At 59.6% G+C, this 23,478-nt stretch overlaps 4 protein-coding genes across 5 annotated transcripts; 2 read left to right on the forward strand and 2 right to left on the reverse strand.

Moving 5' to 3' along the window:
• Nucleotides 1-698: 698 nt before the first annotated feature.
• HMGCL (3-hydroxy-3-methylglutaryl-CoA lyase) lies at nt 699-5,648 on the forward strand. Its single transcript, XM_082071525.1, has 10 exons — nt 699-774; nt 848-934; nt 1,768-1,875; nt 2,285-2,380; nt 2,831-2,979; nt 3,346-3,409; nt 3,779-3,967; nt 4,101-4,226; nt 4,664-4,938; nt 5,083-5,648. The coding sequence occupies exons 1-9, from the start codon at nt 724-726 to the stop codon at nt 4,763-4,765; spliced, it is 972 nt and encodes a 323-aa protein (XP_081927651.1). The 5' UTR covers nt 699-723; the 3' UTR covers nt 4,766-4,938; nt 5,083-5,648.
• Nucleotides 5,649-5,906: 258 nt separating this feature from the next.
• GALE (UDP-galactose-4-epimerase) lies at nt 5,907-9,958 on the forward strand. The gene is made up of 11 exons (XM_082071449.1): nt 5,907-6,040; nt 7,329-7,455; nt 7,558-7,673; nt 7,932-8,045; nt 8,413-8,589; nt 8,709-8,822; nt 8,919-8,985; nt 9,084-9,169; nt 9,303-9,380; nt 9,537-9,651; nt 9,740-9,958. The coding sequence occupies exons 2-11, from the start codon at nt 7,335-7,337 to the stop codon at nt 9,793-9,795; spliced, it is 1,044 nt and encodes a 347-aa protein (XP_081927575.1). The 5' UTR covers nt 5,907-6,040; nt 7,329-7,334; the 3' UTR covers nt 9,796-9,958.
• Nucleotides 9,959-10,261: 303 nt separating this feature from the next.
• LYPLA2 (lysophospholipase 2) lies at nt 10,262-19,433 on the reverse strand. Of its 2 annotated transcripts, XR_014185944.1 has the most exons (11): nt 19,320-19,433; nt 16,923-17,028; nt 15,804-15,835; nt 15,184-15,249; nt 14,615-14,662; nt 14,355-14,425; nt 14,021-14,094; nt 13,728-13,829; nt 12,541-12,717; nt 12,174-12,427; nt 10,262-10,296 (listed from the first exon to the last, which is right to left on the reverse strand). XR_014185944.1 is itself a non-coding variant. In XM_082071452.1 (10 exons), exons 2-10 carry the CDS (start codon nt 16,998-17,000, stop codon nt 12,377-12,379), a joined length of 699 nt encoding a protein of 232 aa, XP_081927578.1. In that variant the 5' UTR covers nt 17,001-17,028; nt 19,320-19,433; the 3' UTR covers nt 10,262-12,376. The 2 variants fall into 2 exon arrangements, 1 of the variants encoding a protein (XP_081927578.1); XM_082071452.1 differs by having other exon boundaries at nt 10,262-12,427.
• Nucleotides 19,434-19,608: 175 nt separating this feature from the next.
• PITHD1 (PITH domain containing 1) lies at nt 19,609-22,267 on the reverse strand. Its single transcript, XM_082071453.1, has 6 exons — nt 21,834-22,267; nt 21,626-21,669; nt 21,419-21,496; nt 20,681-20,785; nt 20,185-20,293; nt 19,609-19,983 (listed from the first exon to the last, which is right to left on the reverse strand). The coding sequence occupies exons 1-6, from the start codon at nt 22,026-22,028 to the stop codon at nt 19,882-19,884; spliced, it is 633 nt and encodes a 210-aa protein (XP_081927579.1). The 5' UTR covers nt 22,029-22,267; the 3' UTR covers nt 19,609-19,881.
• Nucleotides 22,268-23,478: the final 1,211 nt, after the last annotated feature.

A 23,478-nucleotide genomic window follows, 5' to 3' on the forward strand; every position in this document is an offset into this window, starting at 1 on the left:
TCGTAACGGTGTGTTTCTGCAGTGCAGTTGTTGTGAGAGCCCCACGATGTTGCACACAGGCTTGATTTTGTCTCTCTACAATGCGGTGCAAGCAAAAGTTGCCAGAACGCTCGAGAGTTTAGTGCAAATGAATTCCTGGTGCACATGCTGAGCGTTACAGAAGCCATTACCCAATTCACAAATAACAATCTGTACTGATGAACCTGTGTGGACTTCAGAGAACTGGCACCGAGTGCCTTAGGAGCATCACCCCTGCATCACCCCGGCCCCGGCGATGACGCTGTTATGAATGCAGAAGGGCCAAAAAAAAGGGGCAAGAGAGCGATGGCCTTTTTACCTGCCAACCCCATCATGCCGGTAACCTCTGGCGCGGGGAGGAGGCCCATCCAAAACAAACACGCTGTGTTTATTTAGCGGCACCAACCAGCTGAAAAGCCCATCCTATAAGTGAGCAGGTACCGAGGGGCCGCACAGTCGCTGGTCTGGGAGGGAAAGATGCCACAGTGTGCCACAGCAGCGCTGCCACGGGACGGCCCGCGGGGACAGGTATGGGCTGGGGTCTCTCGTCCCCCCGAGGGGACTGAAATGACGGAGGGGACCGAGGGGGCAGCGGCAGCTCCGCGGTTTCGAACCGCGATCCAAGCAGCGAGGCGGTCATGTGACCGCGAAACCACGCCCCAGCTTTGGTCACGTGTGGCGGTGGGCGCGGTCACGTGAGCAGCGATGGCGGCGGCGCGGCGGCTGCTCCCGCGCTGGGCGGTGTCGCTGCGGCCGGTGAGCGGGGCCGGGGGGGAGAAGCGAAGCGCCGGGGCCGCGCTGACGCTGTCCTGTGTCCCTCTGCCCCCAGGTGAGCGGCGCGGCGGCGGCCGGAGCGCTCCCGAAGCGGGTGAAGGTGGTGGAGGTGGGGCCGCGGGACGGGCTCCAGAACGAGAAGGTACGATCGGCCTGGGGGTCCTGGGGACAGCAGGGTGACCATGAGCCAGCACTGGGCCCTTGTGGCCAGGAAGCCAATGGGACCTGGGGTGGGTTAGAAGGGGGTGGTCAGTAGGTCAGAGAGGTTCTCCTGCCCCTCTGCTCTGCCCTGGGGAGACCACACCTGGAATCTTGTGTCCAGTTGTGGCCCCTCAGTTCCAGCAGGACAGGGAACTGCTGGAGAGAGTCCAGCGCAGCCACCAAGATGCTGGAGGGAGTGGAGCATCTCCCGTGTGAGGAAAGGCTGAGGGAGCTGGGGCTCTGGAGCTGGACAAGAGGAGACTGAGGGGGGACTCATTCCTGGGGATCAATATGGAAAGGGGGAGTGTCAGGAGGATGGAGCCAGGCTCTTCTGGTGACAACCAGTGACAGGACAAGGGGCAATGGGTGCAAACTGGAACACAAAAGGTTCCACTTAAATATGAGGAGAAACAACTTCTCAGTGAGGGTGGCAGAGCCTGGCCCAGGCTGCCCAGGGGGGTTGTGGAGTCTCCTTCTGTGCAGACATTCCAACCTGCCTGGACACCTTCCTGTGTAACCTCATCTGGGTGTTCCTGCTCCATGGGGGATTGCACTGGATGAGCTTTCCAGGACGATTTCAGCCGCTGACATTCTGTGTCATTCAAGGCTCCTCATGACAGGGGACCTGACCAAATACCCATAACATGCTGTTGTGCTCCAGCGGCAGGGCCATTTTTAAAAAAACACTGTGATTTGATGCTGAAAGATGAGGGGTTTTGGCAATGGGGGAAGAGTTTGTTGTGGAAATAATGTGCTTATTTTTCTTCTTCCTAGAATGTTGTACCGACACCGGTGAAAATCAGTTTAATCAACATGCTGTCAGAGACGGGGCTTCAGGTTATAGAGGCCACCAGCTTTGTTTCCCCCAAGTGGGTTCCTCAGGTCGGTATTCAAATGGGATTTACAATTGTATGTCAAAAATAGTAAAGCAATAAGAAGAATCTCTCTGCTCCAAAACTCTTGTTACAGTGGCTTGTAACTGGGCAAGAAGCAGCAAAGTCAAACGGGAGCTTGCAATATCGCAGAGCTTCCCTTTGCACCCTGGGAAGGAGCAAACACGCAGCTGGAAGGCAAACAAACAGCCGGTTGTGCAGGTGCTGGCGCCGGCTCGCTTGGGTGATTGAACCCTGATTCTTCACAGGGCGCGTCGCCCTTTGCCCTCCAGAGGCCTATTTCTCTTATTGCTAAATTCTGCCTTCCCAGTTCATAAAAACAAATCTCAAAAATGATTTTACAGTTTACAGAAGTGGACGTCGTCACCCTGAGAAACCTTTCCTTGTTTGCTTTGCAGATGGCTGACCACACTGAAGTCATGCAAGGGATTAATAAATTACCTGGTGTCAGTTATCCTGTGCTGACCCCCAATCTGAAAGGATTTCAGGCGGCGGTAAGAGAGTGTCCTTGGTGCTTTGTGAACGTTTCAACTGTGGTTAAGGGTGGGAAATGCATCTTTCATTCTGGCACGCAGCAGGCTCAGCTTGTTGTTCCTTTACAAGGGATAGAAACCTGTTGTTTATAGAAATAGAAAGAAAAGTAATGTGTTTTAATTGATGGTGATTCTTTCAATCTTATCTGCATTTCCTGCAGCTCTCGCAACTACATCCAGCGGATGTGGCTTTACTGCTGCGTCTGCAACTTTACGCTTCCTTTGATGACAAACTTGGATGTGTCATCGTGTTTTTGCTGTAGAACGAACTGAGGAAAGAATTGGGCTATTCAGGAAAGAACTGAGGAAAAGCTGTTTTTTATAGAATGAGAGGACTGTAGTCGTGGTTGTTCTTGTCATTTCCCTTGCAAGAGAAGTCGGGTCGCTTTAATTTAGGCTTCCTCTTGGCAGGTGGCAGCGGGGGCCAAAGAAGTGTCGATCTTTGGAGCAGCGTCTGAGCTCTTCACCAAGAAGAACATCAACTGCTCCATAGAGGAGAGTCTGGAGCGGTTCGGTGAAGTGATGACGGCAGCGAGAGCCGCCAGCATTCCTGTGCGGGGGTAAGGAGCTCCTGCTGCGAGCGGAGCCTTGATTAATCCCTTTGGATTCCACCCTGTGCAGCTCGAGGGAGTGGGATTTCTTTTAAACTTGTCCCCTTTCTTGGGGGTGTCTCTCTGCTGTGAGCAGACGTGAGCTCAGTGCACTGGGAACCATTCATTTGGAAACACCACCGCACTGATTTTTCATGTCCATGGAAGTGGAAGAAGTAGTTGTTGCATGGTTAATTGTGTAAACTTTCTCTACTGGGCTGATTTTTAGAATATGAAATTAATTCTTCCAAGAAAGATACTGCACAAGTCCTGACTAATCTGGCCAGTAAAACGTCATGTTCTCTAGCTAAAAGTGTGTTGTTTTTTTAATCATAGATACGTTTCCTGTGTCCTTGGATGTCCCTATGAGGGGAAGATTTCTGCAGCTAAAGTTGCAGAGGTGAGTTCATTGTAAATACAACCATAATCTTGGGGAGGTTTTTGGCTGCCTGTTGTGGGTGTGAGTTGTGCAGCAGGGGCTGGAGGATGTGTCAACCATTTAACTGAGCTCTGGGGAGGGTCACAGTTTCCTCCTCAGGAAGGGAAGGCTGGATGTAGCCGAAATGGGTGGGGGAATTCAGGGAGGGGTGGGGGAATTCAGGGAGGTGTGGGGACCTGGAGATGTTTGATCCCAGAGAAGAGTCTCTGGGCAGTTTTTCCTGCTGCTGTTGTGCTCCAGGGAAGCAAGCTCTGATTCTTCTGTCTCCATCTCTGGGGAAGGAAATAGCAAAGCCGCCTTTCCAGTAAAAGCATCTTGGCTTTTGGACAGGTCTCGAAGAAGATGTACTCGATGGGCTGCTACGAGATTTCCCTCGGGGACACCATCGGCATTGGGACCCCGGGGAGCATGAGGGAGATGCTGACAGCGGTGATGAAAGAGGTGCCGGTCGGGGCTCTTGCTGTTCACTGCCACGATACCTACGGACAGGCTCTTGCCAACATCTTGGTAGCGCTTCAGGTGAGGTTCTCGCTTTGCAGCGTCTCACCCTTCCTCGCGTTTCTTCCGTCCTTGCTCGTGAACTGTAGATTTGAGGAGCAGGACCACGGTTTGTGCTTTGAGGGGAATTTACTGAGAGTGGTTTTGTTTGCAGATGGGTGTGAGCGTGGTGGACGCGTCCGTCGCTGGCCTCGGGGGCTGCCCCTACGCCCAAGGAGCTTCTGGAAACGTCGCTACGGAGGACTTGGTGTACATGCTGAACGGCCTGGGCATCCACACGGTGAGTGCGAGCAGCTCCTGCCTGCAGCAGCCGAGCCTCTCGCGCTGTTTGGGCTTCAGTGGGGGTTCAGAACTCATCCCAGGGAGCGCGAACGTGGTGATTGCAGCTGCAGGGTCACTGTGGCGCTGCCGTGTGGCTCAGCCAGGCTGGAGCCGAAGGTCTGGTCTCACCACAACACCGGGAGCGTTTTGTCCTCTCCTGCGATTTGACCCTCGCTCTCAGAGTCGCGTTAGTGAGCAGTGGGTGCTCAGCACCACATTAAAGTACCGGTTGGACTCCATGACCTCCAGGTCTCTTCCAACCAAAATAATTCTATAATTCAACCCTTCAGGCTCCCTCTGCCCCTCCTGGTCTCTCCCAGTGACACCAGTTGTTACTGGGCAGCGTTAAGCGGTAGAACCGGTACCAAGGCATGTCCTATCTTTTGTCCCATGAAGGGTGTGGACCTGCAGAAGCTGATGGACACGGGCACGTTCATTTGCAACGCTCTCAACAGACGCACCAATTCCAAAGTGTCGCAGGCGTCGTGCAGACTGTGATACTGAACCGAGTTTCTCCTTGGACCAAGAAGAAAGGCAGGATTCGGTGTTGGCCGTTCCGTTCTGACCCTCAGCGCTCCTTCCAGTGCTTGAGGGGAAATGCGTAATCCACTAGAATCTATGAAGAAATGAAAAAAATGAGAATATTGTGTTCAACCTTGAGGACGTTAGCCGTTTGCCTTGGAGAGGGGAGGACGCGACGTGCTGAGGAGAAGGGACAGCCGCCCCGTTCACTGTTCAGCACCAGCTCAGAACCACGTCCCGGAACTTCTCCCTTAGGATCTTGTTGTGATAAACCACAGCTTTTCCAGTTAGAGCACTTCTCCAGGTCAGGCCTGACCCTTCTTCCCTCTCTCTCCTCGCTCTAGATGTTAAGACTGAAAGCAAAATGTTCCCCTTGGTGATTAAAGCGTCAAGGGGCAGCCTTGGACCTTCTGTCTTAGCGTTTAGGGGTTGTAATAAAGACTGTATCTGTTGTAAGATACTTCTAACTACTAGGAGTAATAAGCACGTTATTTAATACTCCAAACTATTACAAGTTTGGGTTAAATAAGCCAGTAAAAGAGCTTTTGCTGCTGGTTTCCTTCCAAGTGCCTCAACATGGAACCGCTGCACCATCGTGGGCTGTGGCCCATCCCCTGAGAGTGAAACACGGTTATTCTGTACGCACACGTACTCCTCACGGCACGCAGGTCCCGGGGGAATCTCCCCCTGTCTTCTATTTAAAATAATTTATTTTATAAGTTTATTTGTGAGACTGGAGACAAGTGCAAAGACCCCGTCCTTCCCTGAGGTGAGTGTAGCCGTGTTCTGCACCTCTCTCAGTGGACCGGGTGTCTCCGCATCACTTAAATACGCTGTAACAATTAAATAAACAGTAACACTGAAAGAGCTGGAATCGGTGAATCTATCGGTGGGTTTAAGCCCGGGGCTCGGTGGGCTCCTCCCGCCGCCAGGGGGCGCTGCGGAACTGGTGGCGCAAGCCCCGCCCCGTGGGCGCTGGTGTGTGGCCACGCCCCTTCACTGCCCGCCAATGGCAGTTGTCCTTCCACGCTGCACCCCGCCCAGGGGGGCGTGGTCACTCACTCCGCGCATGCGCGCTCTGCGGCTTTTTGTCCCCGCTGCCGCGCCGTAGGGAGCGGCGGTGACACGTTTCCATGGGAGAGCGGGGCGCGTGGCACCGGCGGGGGCGGGGAGCGCGGCCGGGCCTTAAAGGGGCCGCACCCGGCGCGGGAGCAGAGCGGGCGCGGCGGCGCGAGCAGAGCGGAGCGGCGGGTGAGCGGCCGGGGGGGGCGGGGGGAGCCGGGGTCGAGGGGGGGTTGCGAGAGGGGGGACGCGCTGCCGTGCTCGCCCTTAGTGGGGAGCTCCCATGGCCTGGCGGGGCCCCTGAGGTACATCCAGACCCTGAGGTACATCCAACCCTCTGAGGTAAATCCAACCCCCTGAGGTAAATCCAGACCCCTGAGGTAAATTCAAACCCCAAGGTACATCCAACCCCCTGAGGTACATCCAACCCCCTGAGGTAAATTCAAACCCCAAGGTACATCCAGACCCTGAGGTATCTCTAGACTCTGAGGTAAATCGAGCCCCTCGGGGCTCCCCCAGCCCCACAGGGACCCGGTTCCAAGCCCTCAGGTTCGCCCTGGACCCAACCCCAGCCCCGGGCAGTCTGCAGCCCCTCAGGAGACCCCGGCCCAGCCCCACGGACACCCAGCCCTGTGGGAGCCGCGGCCCCGCACTGACGGGCTGCTGTGCCACGTCCACACCTTGTCGCACGTCCGCGCCCTGTCCCACACACACCTGGCCCACAGGCCCCTGTGCTGCTCGCCTGCCCGGCTAAAAGCGGCGTTATTTTACCTTTCCAGCCCTCACCTGCTCTGGCCTCCGCCGGAGGTGCCTCCTCTGGCTGCCACAGCAGACACAGAACAGTTTAGGGGTTTTAGTTGGGTTTTCAACCTGAGATGCAGCTCTGGGAGTGACTGAAGTCACCCAGGTAGGAAAATTCCCCCGTGCTGCCTGCACATGCCTTGATAATAAAGTGGATTCTTCCTCCTTTCCACGGGACAGGAGCTCCTGTTTGTTTCCCAGAGACAGGCGCTTTCTTGCAGGTTATTTTCTAGGTTTCCGCTTTGTGTGTGTCAGCAAATGTCCCTGTAGGCTGCAGTGACCTGGTGTCACCTTCGTGGGAAGCCGAGGAGGAACAGGGCCAGGGCTGGGGCTGGAGGGAGCACTGGGACTGATGTCGAGAGGGGATTTCAGAGCAGGAGGGAAAACGGGGAATGAGGGAAAATGTTAGAGCTGATGCCCTTGAGGAGACCACACAAGTTCATACTGTTTGATGAATCCCTGCCCTTGTGCTTAGGGGTGAATCAGCCTGAGAGGTTTGTGCTGCAGGATACGGGTGACACCAGGATCTCGACTGGATTTAGCAGGAAGAGCAGAAGGGTTTTTTCCTGGTGTGTGACAAGTGTCAGATAAACCCTCCCTGTCCCGGAGGGTGTGCCACAGCCTGCCCAGCCCCTTCCTCCCCGGATCCAGCGCTCAAGGGCCTTTCCTCCCACAGGGAACCATGGCAGAGAAGATCCTGGTGACCGGCGGCGCCGGCTACATCGGCAGTCACTGTGTGCTGGAGCTGGTGGAGGCTGGCTACGTCCCTGTGGTCATAGACAACTTCCACAATGCCATCCGAGGTACAAGAGCCTTCATCCTTTCCCACACAAGGGGCTTGGCCCCTCTCAGCCTGTGCTGGGACCTCCAGCTGTCCCAGCGCCTCATCCCTTCCCTGTCCCCAGGGGCAGACGCGCTCCCCGAGAGCCTCCGGCGTGTGCAGCAGATCGTGTGCCAGCCCATCCTCTTCCAGGAGCTGGATATCACCGACGGGGCAGCGCTGCAGGAGCTCTTCAGTAAGGTGAGAGCGGGAGCTGCAGTGCCCCGGGGAGGGCTCAGGGGCTCCGAGGGGTTTGTACTGGGGGTGGGAGTCAGGAGATCTGGCCTGGGGAGGACAGTGCTGAGGAAATTCTGTGACCAGCAAACGTTCCTCTGAACCATGGAGACAGTGCGGTCTGGCTGAATGAAACTCCTGGGGAGATTTCTGGCTGGTTTCTTGCCTGGAAATTCTATCTTCGGTAACTGTGGCACTGACATCAAGCTCTGTCCCCCTCTGCAGCACCATTTCTCAGCCGTTATACACCTGGCAGGGCTGAAGGCTGTGGGTGAGTCTGTGCAGAAGCCACTGGAGTACTACAGGGTGAACCTCACCGGGACCATCCGGCTGCTGGAGGTGAGTGGAGCCGGGACACAGCATGTGGGGTATAAACTGGAACACAGGAGGTTTCCTTTAAATTTGAGAAGAAACTTGTTCCCAGTGAGGGTGGCAGAGCCTGGCCCAGGCTGCCCAGGGAGGTTGTGGAGTCTCCTCTCTGCAGACATTCCAACCCGCCTGGACACCTTCCTGTGTAACCTCAGCTGGGTGTTCCTGCTCCATGGGGGGATTGCACTGGATGAGCTTTCCAGGTCCCTTCCAACCCCTGACATTCTGGATTCTGTGTGGTGCTGGGGGACAGCTCTGGGTGTGATCCTGCTCTGGGGGGCTGCGCTGGATGGTGCGGAGCTCGCTGGCTCAGCGGCAGCTGGTCCCTGCTCCCCAGACCATGAAAGCCCACGGCGTGAGGAACATCGTGTTCAGCAGCTCTGCGACCGTCTACGGAGACCCCAAGTACCTGCCCCTGGACGAGAACCACCCGGTCGGAGGCTGCACCAACCCCTACGGCAAATCCAAGTACTTCATCGAGGAAATGATTCGAGATCTCTGCAGAGCAGAGAAGGTGAGGAGCTGCTCGAAGGTGCGCAGAGCTGGGAACTGAGGTCTGTACACACTGGAGCATGTTGGGGTGAGCTCGCAGCGCTGCATCCTCCCCATACAGCCGCGTTTTTGTCTCCCCAGGACTGGAACGCTGTTCTCCTGCGCTATTTCAACCCGATCGGTGCCCACGAGTCAGGCATGATCGGAGAAGATCCTCAGGGGATCCCAAACAACCTCATGCCCTACGTGGCACAGGTACGGCCCCGCTGCGGCCTTCAGGGACCCCCAGGCTCGCGGTGTCTGTGAGGGGCACAGGCTGAGGGGGTTCTCACTGCTGGTCCCTCTGTGCAGGTGGCCGTGGGACGCCGGGAATTCCTGAGCGTGTTCGGGAACGACTACAAGACGGATGATGGAACGGGTGCGTCACGGAGTGGGGGGAGCAGGGACACCCCCTCACCAGCCACCAGCGCCCAGCCCTGCGGGAGGGATTTGTGCTCACCCTCTGTGTCCCCGCAGGCGTCAGGGATTACATCCACGTCGTGGATCTGGCCAAGGGCCATATTGCTGCTTTGAAGAAGCTCAAGGAGAACTGCGGCTGCAAGGTACTGAGAGGGCTGTTGTCTGGGGTGCAGCTGGGTCTGGGCCAGGCTCTCCCAGCCCCCAGGGAGCTAAAGGGGGGTCTGGCCCTTCTCCCTCGCAAGAGCAGCCAACCCACATCCCTTCTCCTCCTCCCAGATCTACAATCTGGGCACAGGCAGCGGCTACTCTGTCCTGCAGATGGTCCAGGCCATGGAGAAAGCCTCGGGGAGGGAGGTAAGGTGTGACTCACAGCACCACAGGCACAGAGCCAGCTGCTCCCACCGGCCACCCCAAGCTGTCACTGTCACAGCAGCCCTTGTGCCCGTGGCTGCGGCCTCGGCCGAGTCCCCTCTGCCGCCCCCCACTCCCGACATTGTGCGTTCCCTGCAGATCAAGTACAAGATCACGGGCCGGCGGGAGGGGGACGTGGCGTCCTGCTACGCCGACCCAGCGCTGGCCCAGCGCGAGCTGGGCTGGAAAGCTGCCTTCGGCCTGGACAAGATGTGTGAGTGTCCCCCCTCCCCGGCACACCGTGTGCCACCCGCTGTCCCCCTCCTGTCCCGCCCCTCACCCCTGCTCTCTCCCTCTTGCAGGTGAGGATCTGTGGCGGTGGCAGCTGCAGAATCCCACAGGCTTCAGCAAGAACTGAGCTGGCTGCCGCCACACCTTTTCCCTTGACGACCAGTGTGGTTTTAGGGGCCAAGTTCTATCTCCCACACGCCAGAGGAGCCCCTGCCAGGCTCCAGCAGCCCCTGCTGCCCGTAGATGTGGCTGGCACCTGGTTTTGCTTCCACGTTGCCTGTGGCAGCTGCTTCCGTGGCCACGTTGCCAAAGGCTGCTCAGGCGCCGGCTCCCCTGTCACACACTGCTCCTATTTATTACCAGCAGCTCTAACGCCTTCAGGAGGCAGCGATGACGCAGTCAGTTGGATTAATGACTTATGCTACTAAATTATGAATTGAGCTGTTGTTTTCTTTTTAAATAAACTTTCTTATTTTCTAAGCGGCAGGTCTGTTCTGCATCCTCTTGGAAACAGCACCCAGGGGCCTCACGCTCGCCCACTCCCTCCGCCCCTCGTCCTGCCCGGCCGCAAACCATGCCAACTCAGCTCTGGGAGAGGTTTATCATTTATTTAACCTTGTTTCTGACTCTGTGGAACACACACACAAAAAACCCCCAAACATTTACAAGGAAGACAAAAGAGAGAGAAAGAAAGAGAAGAAAAAGAAAGGAAGAAAAAAAAAAAGCTGTATTGAGGAATGGAGAGAAGCCGTTCGCCCTCCTGGGTCCTCGGCATGGCCCCTGCTCAGGAATGCTCTGCCAAGGGGCCAGTGCCCAAGGATGGCCACGAGTCCTGGGCCCCCACCGGCCCCCCAGTTCCAGTTCACAGTCAAATAGGTCAGTCTGTCCGTCCACCAGCCCTCAGGTAACCGGCCAGGAGCGGCGTCCCCGTCCCAGCCAGCCCCCCGCGCCTCCCGCCCGCCGGAGGGGAGGACACAGCAGCTTTAAAACAGAGAAAGGAGAAGAAACAGCAGGACTGAAGCCCAAGCAAGGGGAAGAGCCGCGCTCCCCCCGCCACCAGCAGCAGCTCCGCTGGTTTAAGACTTCCTAAGGGGAGAGAAATAAACTAAACACCCCAACCAACCCAAACCAACTGAAGGATGGGTCCAACAGATCCGACTCTCCGGAGAGCAGGTTATTGCTTTGCGCATCCCGGGGCAGGGCTGGAGCAGAGCTGCCTGTGCCGAGTCCCGCAAAACAGCCCGAAAAACACCCCAGGGTGGTGCCAGCCCCAGTCCCATGGGCCACCGAGCTGAGGCTCCATGGGGCGAGGGCCGGCCGGGCATGGACCCAGAGCCGGAGCACGCAGGAGGGAGCGACAGCCCGTGGACCAAGAGGGTTTTGCGGTGTTTTCTTTTTAAAAAGACACTTACAGCTCCAGCCCCGAGAGGCCCAGTGGTGCGGCGGGCTCAGCCCGTGGCCGAGAGGCGAGGAGACGGGCACCGCTGCTCAACAGCAAGTGCCCTCGGCCCTGCGGGAGGGGACGGGGACGGCCAGGAGCCCACCCGCAGAGGGGACATTCGGGGCCCTGCGCCCGGGGAGCTGCTCTGCTGGCGGGGATGGGAGAGGACAAACCTCAGGCACAGCCTCCAGCCAGGGAAAAGCTGCCGGGGAAACCTGTGATTGTTTGTGGAAATGCCAAGAGCCTGCAGCCCTCGCCCTGGGGGGCATGGACACCCCCCGCCAAGATGGGGCACGGTGGCACCTGGGTGTTCGGTGCTGGTGAGATGATGGCTGGGAGCAAAGCTGCTTCCTCCAGCTGCACCGGAGCCGTCCCTGGGCCACGGGGGGCTCTCCTCGCCTCTCCTCTCCCTCCCCACGCCAGCGCGAGCGCCAAGGGAAGGAGAAGTAGCAGCCAGAGAGACGTTAAGGACCGGGCCAGCGCCGCGTGGGCTCCATGGCCAAACCGTTCGGACAGTGGCTGTAAACAGCAGCGCTTTAGGGCTCAGGGTGCAAGGAGAACCTTGGGGACCCCCCGCCGGGCTGAGGGGGAGATTGTAAAAGTAACGAGGAGGATGAGGAAGGAGGCGATTATCGCAAGGAGGGCTGAGCCCGCTGGGGAGTGTGCGTGTGTGACAGGGCAGGGGCCGTGGCCCCGTGCGAGGGGGCGCAGAGGCTGCGCGGATGCGGTTCTGCCACCCCCGGCGATGGGGCGGCCTTGGGCTGGGCCTGGGGGCGTCCGCAGGAGAGTCCCGGGTTCCTGAGCTCCGATGGAAAACCCGAGAGTCGCCTGAGCAGAGGCCGAGAGCAGCCGCGGGGAGAAGGGGCTGAGGAGCAGGGGGTGCCCCAGCCCTGCGCCCGCCCCGCCGCACGGGGGAACCTCCCACCACTAATACTGTTACAAAAAGAAACCCAAACCCAACGAAAAGCCTCGCCCGTGCCCAGCCAGGGAGCCGAGGGGTTGGTGACACCCACAGAAACCACTCGGAGCAAGAGGAGGAGAGAAAAGGCCACGCCAAGACTCGCCTTAGCTCCGATCTCAGCTCCGGGAGCAGCGGGGGCACACAGGGCACCCCCAGCCGGGGAGGACACGGTGTGAGGAGACGGGGAGCGGTGGGAGGTGCGCTGGGGTGGCCATGGCTTCCGTTTGCAGCGGACGGGTCACAGGGGATAGGTCGGCACCTGCGACCTCGGTGTCCTTCCCTGTGACAGTCTCGATTGGGCTCCGCTTAGATCCGGGGCAGCAGCTTCTCAATGAATTCCTTCACCGCCATCATCTCCTGCCGAGAGGATAGAGCCCATCACCCTGGGGGCTCCTCAAGGGCTGTCCCTTGTCCCAGGTGTGGGGACGCACAGCCTCCCCAGAGCGAATTGGGGGAACAAACCCACTGACCTGAGGGCAGGAACTGTGCATCACGCCGGGGTAGGTTTTGAACTGGACTTTGGTGGGGGTGACGACAGATTTCAGCTTCTCTGCAGTGAGGGCCCCAAAGCGGACGGGGATCATGGGATCCATCTCCCCGTGGCACTGCAGGATGGCGATGTCCTTGTTCACGCCGTTATTCGCCGCCTGCGGCAAGGAAGGAAATGCTCAGGGGTGCCCAGGAGAGGGGCAGGTGCTTTACCTGCGTCCCCACACACATCGCTGGGCAGGTCCCCACTGTGAGAGGGACGTGGCAGAGCTACTGAATCCCAAAATGTCAGGGTTGGAAGGGCCCTGGAAAGCTCATCCAGTGCAATCCCCCCATGGAGCAGGAACACCCAGATGAGGTTACACAGGAAGGTGTCCAGGCGGGTTGGAATGTCTGCACAGAAGGAGACTCCACAACCCCCCTGGGCAGCCTGGGCCAGGCTCTGCCACCCTCACCATGAACGAGTTTCTTCTCATATTTAAGCGGAACCTTTTGTGTTCCAGTTTGCACCCATTGCCCCTTGTCCTGTCACTGGTTGTCACCAGAAGAGCCTGGCTCCATCCTCCTGACACTCCCCCTTTCCATCTTGATCCCCAGGAATGAGTCCCCCCTCAGTCTCCTCTTGTCCAGCTCCAGAGCCCCAGCTCCCTCAGCCTTTCCTCACACGGGAGATGCTCCACTCCCTCCAGCATCTTGGTGGCTGCGCTGGACTCTCTCCAGCAGTTCCCTGTCCTGCTGGAACTGAGGGGCCACAGCTGGACACAATATTCCAGGTGTGGTCTCCCCAGGGCAGAGCAGAGGGGCAGGAGAACCTCTCTGACCTACTGACCACCCCCTTCTAACCCACCCCAGGTACCATTGGCTTCCTGGCCACAAGGGCCCAGTGCTGGCTCACTGACACCACATCTGCTGCCCGGCCACCAAACGCCTCCTCCCACCAGGACCCAGCTGCCACCAGGTGCTTGTGGAGCCGATCGGCTCATGGATGCCCACACCAGAGAGAGCCCCAATATCTCTGTGCCCTCCCCTGCCTCAGGACCACAGGATGAAGCCCCCATCACAGACACCTCATGCAGCAGCCCCAGGTTCACACCGCAGCGACTCCAGATGGAAAAATCCCCCCCACGACCCTCCCCGGGGACACACGCGGTGGCAGCAGCACAGGTACCTGTGGGAAAGCTTTGTGCAGCGGGAGCCAGCAGCTGAGCGCCACGATGCCGGCCAGCTGGTGCTGGCACGTGAGAGCCGTGTACAGCGACAAGGCACCGCCCTGCGGCACATTAGAAAAGTTCATTAGTACTGCGGGGGAATCTGCAACACCGGGGCACCCACCCGGGACACCCAGCAGTGACCTGGGACACCCAGCACCCACCCATGTCCCAGCCACAGATGCTCCCTTTGAGGGGTGTTTTTGGAGGGGGAAGAGGGAACCCAACGCTCAGCCCCCGCGGTTCAGCTCACCTGTGAGAAGCCCCCCAGGATGATGCGGTTGGGTGGGATCCCATTCTTCATCTCATGCTCGATAATCGCTTTAACTGGAAGGAGAAGACAGAGAAACGGGTCAGTGAAAGACTGGGGGGGGCTGAAGAGCAGCACGTGAGGGCTGGGGGCGCACGGGATGCTCGGCTGGTCAGGGAGAGGTCCTAGGGACTGAACATACTTGGATTCAGCCCAGGACAAGGTGGGTGGGATCACAGGGGAGCGGAAAGGAGGGAGAGGGGGAACATCTGCCCCCGTCCCAGCGAGGGAGAGGCACCCAGGGGCTCAGCACTTCCCCCTCCCCAAAGCTTCTTACTGTTTTCTGCAGCTTTCTTGATCCCAGCTTCATCCTCGGGTGCGTCTGGAGTCAACCCCATCAGATCAAACCTGGGAGAAGATGCGGGTTGAGTGCCAACACTCCCCCAGCACCCTGGCCATGGGAGGTGGGAGCAGCGTGTGCTCTGCCCCAACTCCCGCAGGGCAGCGGATTTTGGCTTTTCAGCCCCCCCATCCCTCCCACTCCCCAAAATACACCCTCAGAGTGTCTCCCCCAGCCCTGCCACCCAAAGCACTGACCAGGAGGGCATAACCATCTTCATGTTGAGTGTCACTGGGATTCGGGGCCTGCAGAGAAAACAGTTTGGGTGTTTTAATTCAAGCGCACAAGTGGAAAATCCGAGCTAAGGGGAGCGAGATGACCATCCCTCCCAAGGGACAGCAGCGCGTCGGTGCCACCAGCCCCAGCCTGGGGGCTGCTCGGTGACCCAGGGATCACCCGGGAGCCCTGAGTGGATCCCAGCAGCTCCCGGGTGTTGCCGAGCAGCTCGTCTGGGGAGCAGAGCACCTGCGTCCCGCTCCTGCTGCTGCTGAGCTGGGAGATGCTGTCGGAGCAGCGGAGAGGGGACAGCGGGAACAGCCGGGGACACCGCGGTGCCAGAGCAACCCCAGCCCGGTGAGTGCCCCCCTGCCCGGGCTGCTATGGACACCGGGGAGTGATTCCTCCCCTTGCTGCTGAGCCCCCTCCTGCCTGACCAGGGGACGGGAAGGAGCTCCAGGGCTTTCGGCTGTCGCTGCAGCCTGGGCAGCAGCGCCCCAGCCCACCAACCCCCCCGGCCCTTCCCGAAGCCAGGACGGTGAGGACTCACGCGTGAGGACAGATGTATTTCACATAAGGGAGGCGGATGGAGGAGAGAGCGTCAGCCCAGCTGTGCCTGGGGAGAGAGAAGAGGGAGCTCAAGGGCTGCTGTAGCATTTTGGAGGACGCTCACAAAGATGAGGCCATTTCCCCCAAGGAAAAGCTTTTCTCCAAGGCTGCCATCCCCTGCCCTGATATTATTTTCCCAGGTCCTGCCCATTCTGGCAGCCTGAATCCCAACAGGAATCCCCGGCGCAGATCTGCAGCAGCAGACACAACCCCAGCGCACAGAGCCCTGCAGCCGGACGCGGAGGAGCCGCGGTCAGCGAGGGGGGACGGACAACGCTCTAAGGCAGCTTAGAGACGCTCTCACGTACACACAACCCAACTTCCCGGCCCTCCCAAGGACTGCAAAAACCGCAGTGCTTATCTGCCTGCCTTGAAGGAAGCAGAAAATCAAACCCGCAGGAGGTGGGGGCTGCCAGGATCATAAATATTCAAGCCGAAGCGCAGGCAGCCGCTGGCTGGCGGTTCCCGGCGAGGAACGGCTCTCAGACCGAGCTCAAAGCCCCCGAGAAGCCCCGGGAGAGCAGCAAACCAGGCGTCATGGCCAGCGCCAGGAATACTCACCCCGTGTCTCCAAGGCCATGTAAAAAAATGACCTGTTAAATTAAGCAGAAAAAGAAAAGAATGAGCTGGTGCGCCAGCTGCTGTCCGGGCAGGGCGGCAGGGCTGGGCGCGCAGGGAGATCACGCCAATTAGTCACTAACGAGAGACGCTAACAGGGGGGAATGAGCTGGTGCTAATGATGCGTCTCTGCAGCTCTGAGCGTGAGGGATGGGTGGAATGGGCTCGTCACTGTGACACAGAGCCTGCTGTCACGGCCACTTCGGGGGTGTCACCGGCCCCGTGGCTGCCCAGGGGAGCAGAGACCGGGGGCGATGGAGCGTCCCTGCCGGGCTGCACCACACTGCGTGGGACCAAACGCGCCCAGGACTCAAAAAACCAACCCGAGGACTCCAAAACCACATTCTGAGAACACACAAACCCAACCCGAGAACTCACAAACCCATCCCAAGGACCCACAAACCCATCCTAAGGACTCCCAAACCCACCCCTAAGACTCAAAAACTCAACCTGAGGACTCCCAAACCCAGCCCAAATCCATCCTACGGACTCACAAACCCACCTTGAGGACCCACAAACACACCCCAAGGACCCACAAACCCACCCTGAGGACTCACAAACCCACCCCGAGGACTCACAAACCCACCCCGAGGACTCACAAACCCACCCCGAGGACTCACAAACCCACCCCGAGGACTCACAATCCCACCCCGAGGACTCACAAACCCACCCCAACGACTCACAAACCCACCCCGAGGACTCACAAACCCTCCACTACAGGCTTTGCATCCCAGCCCCGAGCAGCCCCCAAACACAGCCTGTGGGGCCTCAGCGAGGGGCAGAGCGTTTTCTTTAAACATTTTGCTTTTAAAACCTTAAATAGGCAAATCAGATCCATCTCCCAACAACCTCCCAGCAGGTCAAGCCCAGCCGTGAGGCTGTGCCACGCACCAGGAGCAACCCCAGCCCAAAGGACAGCTCCTGTCCCCCCGCAAGACAAGAACCCACTGGTCCTGTGTCCCCATTGATGCCCCAAGACACACGAGGGGCTCCGGGATCAGCTCAGGGCCGCCCCCAGCCCCGAGCTGCAGCAAGGGGAGAAGCGGGGGGTCCGGTTCTTACCGCCGCGGTCTCCCGCTCTGCCCCTGAGACCGTCACTGCGTCAGCGAGGAGGGGGACAGACATGTTGTTACCACACATACACCGAGAGGGACTCAGACACTGGCACCTGCAGGACAGACGGACAAAGGTAAGGCAGGAAAATACTCCCGTCTGCCACCCCGGCAACTATTTGCTCCAGAGGGACCGGCTGTTTGGGGGAAAATTAAAGAGCAGGTGAAGTCTTTGATGTTGAAGCCCTTGGGACGGCTGGGAAGCTGAAAACGCTCCTCACGCCGCAGCACCCGAGCGGGGAGGCACGTGTGGGGTTAAAAGTGTTAAAATTAGCTGTTTCTGTTCCACCGCGGCGCCCGAGTTATTTCTGTGCCGGTACCGACGTGGGCAGAGGGCGACGCGCAGCCCCCGCGCCCCCTCACCCCTGCTCCGCGGGGACGCACAAACAGCGCGGGCTTTATGGTGACAATAAACGGGCCAGCCCGCTGTTATGGGGCTGCGTGGGGACAAACCGGAGGCCGCCCGGAGCTGGTGTCCCCCAGCGAGGCCATCGCTGTCCCCACCGCTGTCGTGAATTCTGTCACCTCCCGGTCCCCAGCAGAGCCCCCACGGCGGCACCTTCCGATGTGACAGTCGATGGCGTTTGTGCCCAGCCCGGCGCAAATCGCTAAAACTCTCGCTCCTCACGCTTAAGCCCCGCTTAACCAGCCGGGTCTAACGAGACCATGTTTCCATCATATCCCACCTGCTGCCAGGAGCAAGATCAGCCCCCACCGTCCGCTCGAAGCTTCGCATCTCACAGTGAGCTTAGGGACGCGGGTTAGCGGCCGGGTTGGGTTATGGCTGGACTTGATTATCCTGATGGTCTTTTCCAACCAAAATGATTCTATGAGCACCAACCCCAGCGCAGTTTGCGGCACCTGAACCCCCAAAAAGCTCCCGGTACCCCAGCAAACAGCCTCACCTGGCACAAACAGCCGCCTCCTCTACTGAGACCTGCCCGACTCGTTTCCCCAGCCGCTTCCCGACTCGAAAATACAAACACCGGGAACAACAAGCTCCTCGGGTCTGGCCAAACCGCGCGGCCCACGTGCCGGTGAGCACTCGGGGTCAAAACAGGCGGCCGGGAAACGCGGCACCTGCCAAACCCCGGCGGGAGGAGCCGTAAAGAACAGCGGCTGCCAGATGGAAGAGGCTGAGATGCACTGGCGGCTCCGCTCGGTTCACAGGAACTTCAGGGAAATTATAGGACTGGGGGCCAGGGCTGCGCGGAGCACCCGGGGGTCACCGCGCAGGACACCCCGGAGTTCTCGGGGCTGTTTCTGCCCCGTTCTCGGGGTGTCGCAAGGATCCACGGGCACAAGAAGAGGCACCTGAGAGGCCGAACGCACCGGGGAGTGATGGACGGAACCCCCGGGGAGGGATGGATGGATGGATGGATGGGACCCCCGGGGAGGGATGGACAGAACCCCCTGGGAGGGACGGACGGGACCCCCTGGGAGGGACGGAAACCCCGGGGAGCGATGGATGGATGGGACCCCCGGGGAGGGATGGATGGATGGGACCCCCTGGGAGGGACGGAACCCCCGGGGAGCGATGGATGGATGGGACCCCCGGGGAGGGATGGATGGATGGGACCCCCTGGGAGGGACGGAACCCCCGGGGAGCGATGGACGGACGGGACCCCCGGGTAAGGATGGATGGATGGATGGGACCCTCGGGGAGGGATGGATGGGACCCCCGGGAGCCTGTGCTTGCATAAAAGCCTCATTTGTAAAAAAAAAGAAATAATAATAAAATAAAGGGATTTGGGTCCAACTGGAGCTGTTTTGGAGCTGGCGGCCCCCACAGCCGCCCCCCCGGGGCCGCCGCCTTGGTCAGGGCGGGAGCGCGTGGTTAATTGGTGTTAACGAGCGTGTTCCGGCCTCTCCCGCAGGCCCGGACCGGCGCGGGGGGGGAGCGGCGGCGGGAGGAGCCCCCGCGCGGGGCGGGTGGGCTCCCGGAACGGCCGTTTGCGGTGGGAATGCGGCTTTTCTGGGGCTTTTCCGGGGCTGGGGGGGGCTCGTGCGGCCCCGGTCCCGGCTGCGCGCGCTCCCGCCGCCCCGAGCACGAGGCCGCGCAGCGCCGGGACCCGCCCTCGGTGCCACAACCGCGGCGGAGCGGGGCGGGGGGAGCGCGGAGCCCCCCGAGGCCGGCACGCAGCTGCACCAGCCGGATCTACCGCCCCCCCCAGCCCCCGTTAAGCGCCGCGGGGAACGGGCCTCTCAGCCCTCCCCGTTCTCCCGCCGCCCCCCCCCATCCCCGCGGCACCGGGAGCCTCCCCCGCCCCGGTTCACCTCGGGGCTCCCCCCCCCGCCGTGCCCCGGTGGTACGTCCCGCTCCCCCCTTCTCCCCCGCTCCCCGCACCTCTCCCGCGGGCCCGGCGCGCGCTCTCCTCCCGGCTCCCCCGACGCGCTCCCACCGGAACTTCCGCCCACCGGGTCGCGGCTGGGGCAGCGCGGCGGAAGTGACGCGCGGGGCGGCCGTTGTGAGCGGGGCTGAGGCGATCGCGGCGGGAGCTTAACGGGAGTTTAACGGGAGGTTAACGGGGAGAGGCCACGGGGGGCCCCGCTCCCCCACCGTTACCACAGCGGCCCCGCCCCCCTCCCCGCGGGGCCGCCCCACGGTAACGGGAACAGGCCACAGCTCTGCACCTCACGCGTGTTTTATTGTCAGGCGGAGACGTAAACGGTCCCGGCGCTGCCTAAAGACCGAGCGTCCCGTTTTAGAGCAGCCCCGCTGCGCCGGCGGGACCCACCACCCGCTGCCCTCAGCGGCCGCCTCCGCACGGGCAGCGCGCACCCGGCTTTCCGAGGCGAAGACCAAACTAAAGCTGATCCAACCCTCTCCAGCGCTTCAGGAGGCGCTTCTGGCCGAGTCAGCCCCTCACGTCTGGTGCCAGAGCCTCGGGGAGGTTCCAGCCGCGCCCTTAGGAGATGAAGTGAGTCTGGGGGGTGATTTGTTCCAGCTTGTGATCGGCCGGGTTTGCCGACGCTTCGTAATTGCAGATGGTGACCTCGTGGCGATGAGCCTGAATTAAGATTAAACGTGTTAGTCCAGAGGACAGAACTCAAGTCCCTCCTAAAACAACTGAGCAGGTTCCCAGCTTATGGATTTTTCATCACAGACCTTCCATCCACAGAACCCTCACCCCTAGAGCTCAACTTAAACTATGACTTCAGGCCCTTTTCACACTGTTTGCACAGACTCACTCATCTCTGCTCTCACCCACCTCCGTCCACTCTCCTTTCAGGCCTATATAAAAAATCTTCGTTGTCTCTGCTCCAAAGTTCTTCGGAAAGTGGATGGAGAGGTGGTAAACATTGGAGAAACGGGCAATTCTGAAAGAAAACACGCTGAAAGTGGAGCCAGGCTGCTGTACCACACGTTGCTCCTACCCGAATTCGAGACAGACTTGGGAGCAAAGGACTGAGGGGGCAGGAGGGGCAGGGGACGCAACACTGGGATGATTCTGCACCCCAAAATTCCTGAGTTGCAGGCACAGGCACCCCCCTGGCTCTGGGAAGGATGTTTTCAGACCAGAGCTCATACCCCCAAGGGCAGGACGGAGCCGCGGAGGCAAATTCTACTGTGGGCAGCTCTGAGATGACAAGGGAAGGACCTGCACCCCCGCTAACCCCTTCCTAAAATGCAGCAGCACGTGTGCAGGCTGACGGAGCTCAGCGCCTGCACTCGGGAGGCGCAGCCCCCGCGTCCCCACGCCGTACTTGGTGGGGTATTCCAGCTCGCCCCGCGGGTCCCGGTTCAGGCTGAACGTCTGGTCGGGTTCCCTGCCTGCGTCATCGAAGGACATGTGAGGAATGTTCTTGAACCTGGGAAGAGACAGAGGAAACCCAGGGAGTTATTAACACACAGCTCAGCTAATTGGTTTCTTCGCCATCCATTAGCACTGCCTGGCTTCTTCTCAACAGTAAGAAACTACGTTTGCTTTGTTTTCTGAGGGAGAAAATACCAGCGTCACTACAAAGTATCAGCACATTCCAGAATATCCAAAACCCTGAAAAAACAACAAGGAAAAGCAAGAAACAAAGCTTGGGAGATACAGATCCAGAGCCCAGGACACTGCAGACCAAGGACAATGAGGCCTCCATCAAGGTGCATTTCATCCCCCACAAGCAAAAATTGCAGAGTACTCAATACTCTTTCATTTTGGATAAAAAAATAAATCTTCCCAGCACAGCATCTCACCCAAACGGTCTAATTAAAATCAGCGCCACATTTCTCTAGAGAAGAAGGCAGCAAGCAGCCTTGCTCATCCCCATACAAGTTACAGCTTATTTTTCCCTCCTGGGCCCCTGGAAGGACGGAGGTGACACAGGGAAACGCCGCTCCCCCCACCCCACGCACCTCGCCGGGTGCTCAGGCACCGGAATCACCGCTCTCATTAGCTACGAGTTAATTAGTTCTGTTTAGGCTCCAGCAAAGGTAATGCTCGTTTTACTCACAGCCTCATCTCCGCTGGATGCGTATCGTCGTCTTCGCCCATCACAATCACTCCTTTTAATTTGACGTTTCCCGTAAACCTTTCGAGAGATGTAGGAGCGGCGTTTTCACCTTCGTTCTCCCCGCATCATTCCCGGGTGCGTAAAGGCGAGGAAGGAGCCCTGCCAGCAGCCGGAGCGATGCCGGGGGAGCTCGGGGAAGGGACTTACGGGATGTTAAACAGAAGCTCCTCGTCATCGTCACTTTCTACAAACTGGGGAGAAAGAAGAGCCGGTCAGGACGGACTCGCCTGTGCAGGTACACGGGGGTCGCACCGGGGGCTGGGAAAACACGGTGGGTGACCTCGGAGAGACCCACAACACCCCGCTGTCTCCCGCCCCGCGCCGCCCGGTTCTCCGCCGCAGGCCCCGGCCCCACCTGTGCGCGGTCACCGCGCTCCTCCCAAGCGCGGAAGACGAGCGCGCCGCTGCCCTCGCGGCGCTCGTTGAGGCACTGCAGGCGCTGCCGGTCGATGCGCAGGTACAGCCCCCAGGCCGCGCCCCGCTCCGGGTCTCCGCCGATCGCCGCCGCCGTCTCCCCGCAGCAGCAGCAATGCCCGTGCCCGTGCGCCATGGCCGCGCCGCGCCCACCGCGCCTGCGCGCCGCCGCCGCCCCGCCCACCGCGCTGGGACGCCCCGCCCACCGCACCGGGAAACTCCGCCCACCACGCTTGTACCCCGCCCCACCAGACCGTGACACCCCGCTCACTGCGCCTGCGCACTGCTGCCGCCCCGCCCACCGCGTCTGCGGGCTACCGCCGTCCCGCCCACCGCGCCGGGAAACCCCGCCCACCGCACTGTCGCCCCGCCCCACCTGTATGGAGTATGAACATCATTAGCTTGCTTTGTTTATCCAAGTTGTGTGAAGTGACGGTCTGTGCTGTGCAACTAAATCAGTGTCTCATTTCGGAATGGTGTGTAAACTACTGAGCGAGATCTGTGAGCAGGCTAATTGCCTGTACAAGCTCTGACACTGTGCCAGTGCTGGATTTGCTGCTCTCGTTTGCCCATGCCTGCACTCTTTCTGATTATGGAAAGTTTCTTCATTGATTACATGATTATGGCCAGATAAAGACCCTCCTGTTGGAGAATATCCAGGCTGTTTGGTCTGGTTGTCCACTTGCTAAGCCCACATGACTTCTTATTTTGGGTCTCCGTAGGCTTTAGGTGAGTGTCTCTGGTCTGTCATTGCTGGTTTTATGCTGATCCTCTCTCTGTCTCCATTCATTGAAATTACATCCTGCCATTTAGCTGCTGTAAGTCTTCACAGCCAGTCTCTTGAGATAGCCAGTTTAAGCATATTCTATTCAAAAGCAAGTCTTTGAGCACCTAAATTTGAGAAGAAACTTCTTCATGGTGACAGAGCCTGGCCCAGGCTGCCCAGGGAGGTTGTGGAGTCTCCTTCTGTGCAGACATTCCAACCCGCCTGGACACCTTCCTGTGTAACCTCATCTGGGTGTTCCTGCTCTAGGGGGGATTGCACTGGATCAGCTTTCCAGGTCCCCTCCGATCCCTGACGTTCTGGGACTCTGTGAGCACTCTGAGTTTACAGTTCTGTTCTGAAAGGGCACAAGTTAATATAGGTGGATCAAGATTATCGATAGCACGGACATACCCCGCCCACTGCCTTGTCGCCCCGCCCACCGCACTTGGGTCCCGTCCCCAAAGCCCTGAAACCCCGCCCACCGTGCTCCGCCCCGCCCACCGCGCTGTCACCCCGCCCACAGCTCCCGAGGCCACGCCCATCGCTTCCACCCCGCCCACAGCAATCCTGACGCCACGCCCACCGCCGCCGCACATGTCGGGTCCAGCACGGCTCCCGGTGAACCGAGACACCCCCGGTTCGCCCCGGGGAGGGGGCTCGGCCCCAGCCCGGCCCTGGACGGACCCCGGGGAAGACCGGGCTGCGCTGGCAGTGTCAACCACTGCGGGAAGAGAGCAAAGCTGCTTCTCAGCAGCGCCATGGAGAGCTCCTGGGGTTTAAACTTGGGGCTGGTTCCAGCCAGGAGAGGGGACGGGAGCCG

This window comes from Streptopelia decaocto (genome assembly GCF_964273445.1).
Source record: "Streptopelia decaocto genome assembly, chromosome: 23".
Taxonomy (NCBI): Eukaryota; Metazoa; Chordata; class Aves; order Columbiformes; family Columbidae; genus Streptopelia; species Streptopelia decaocto.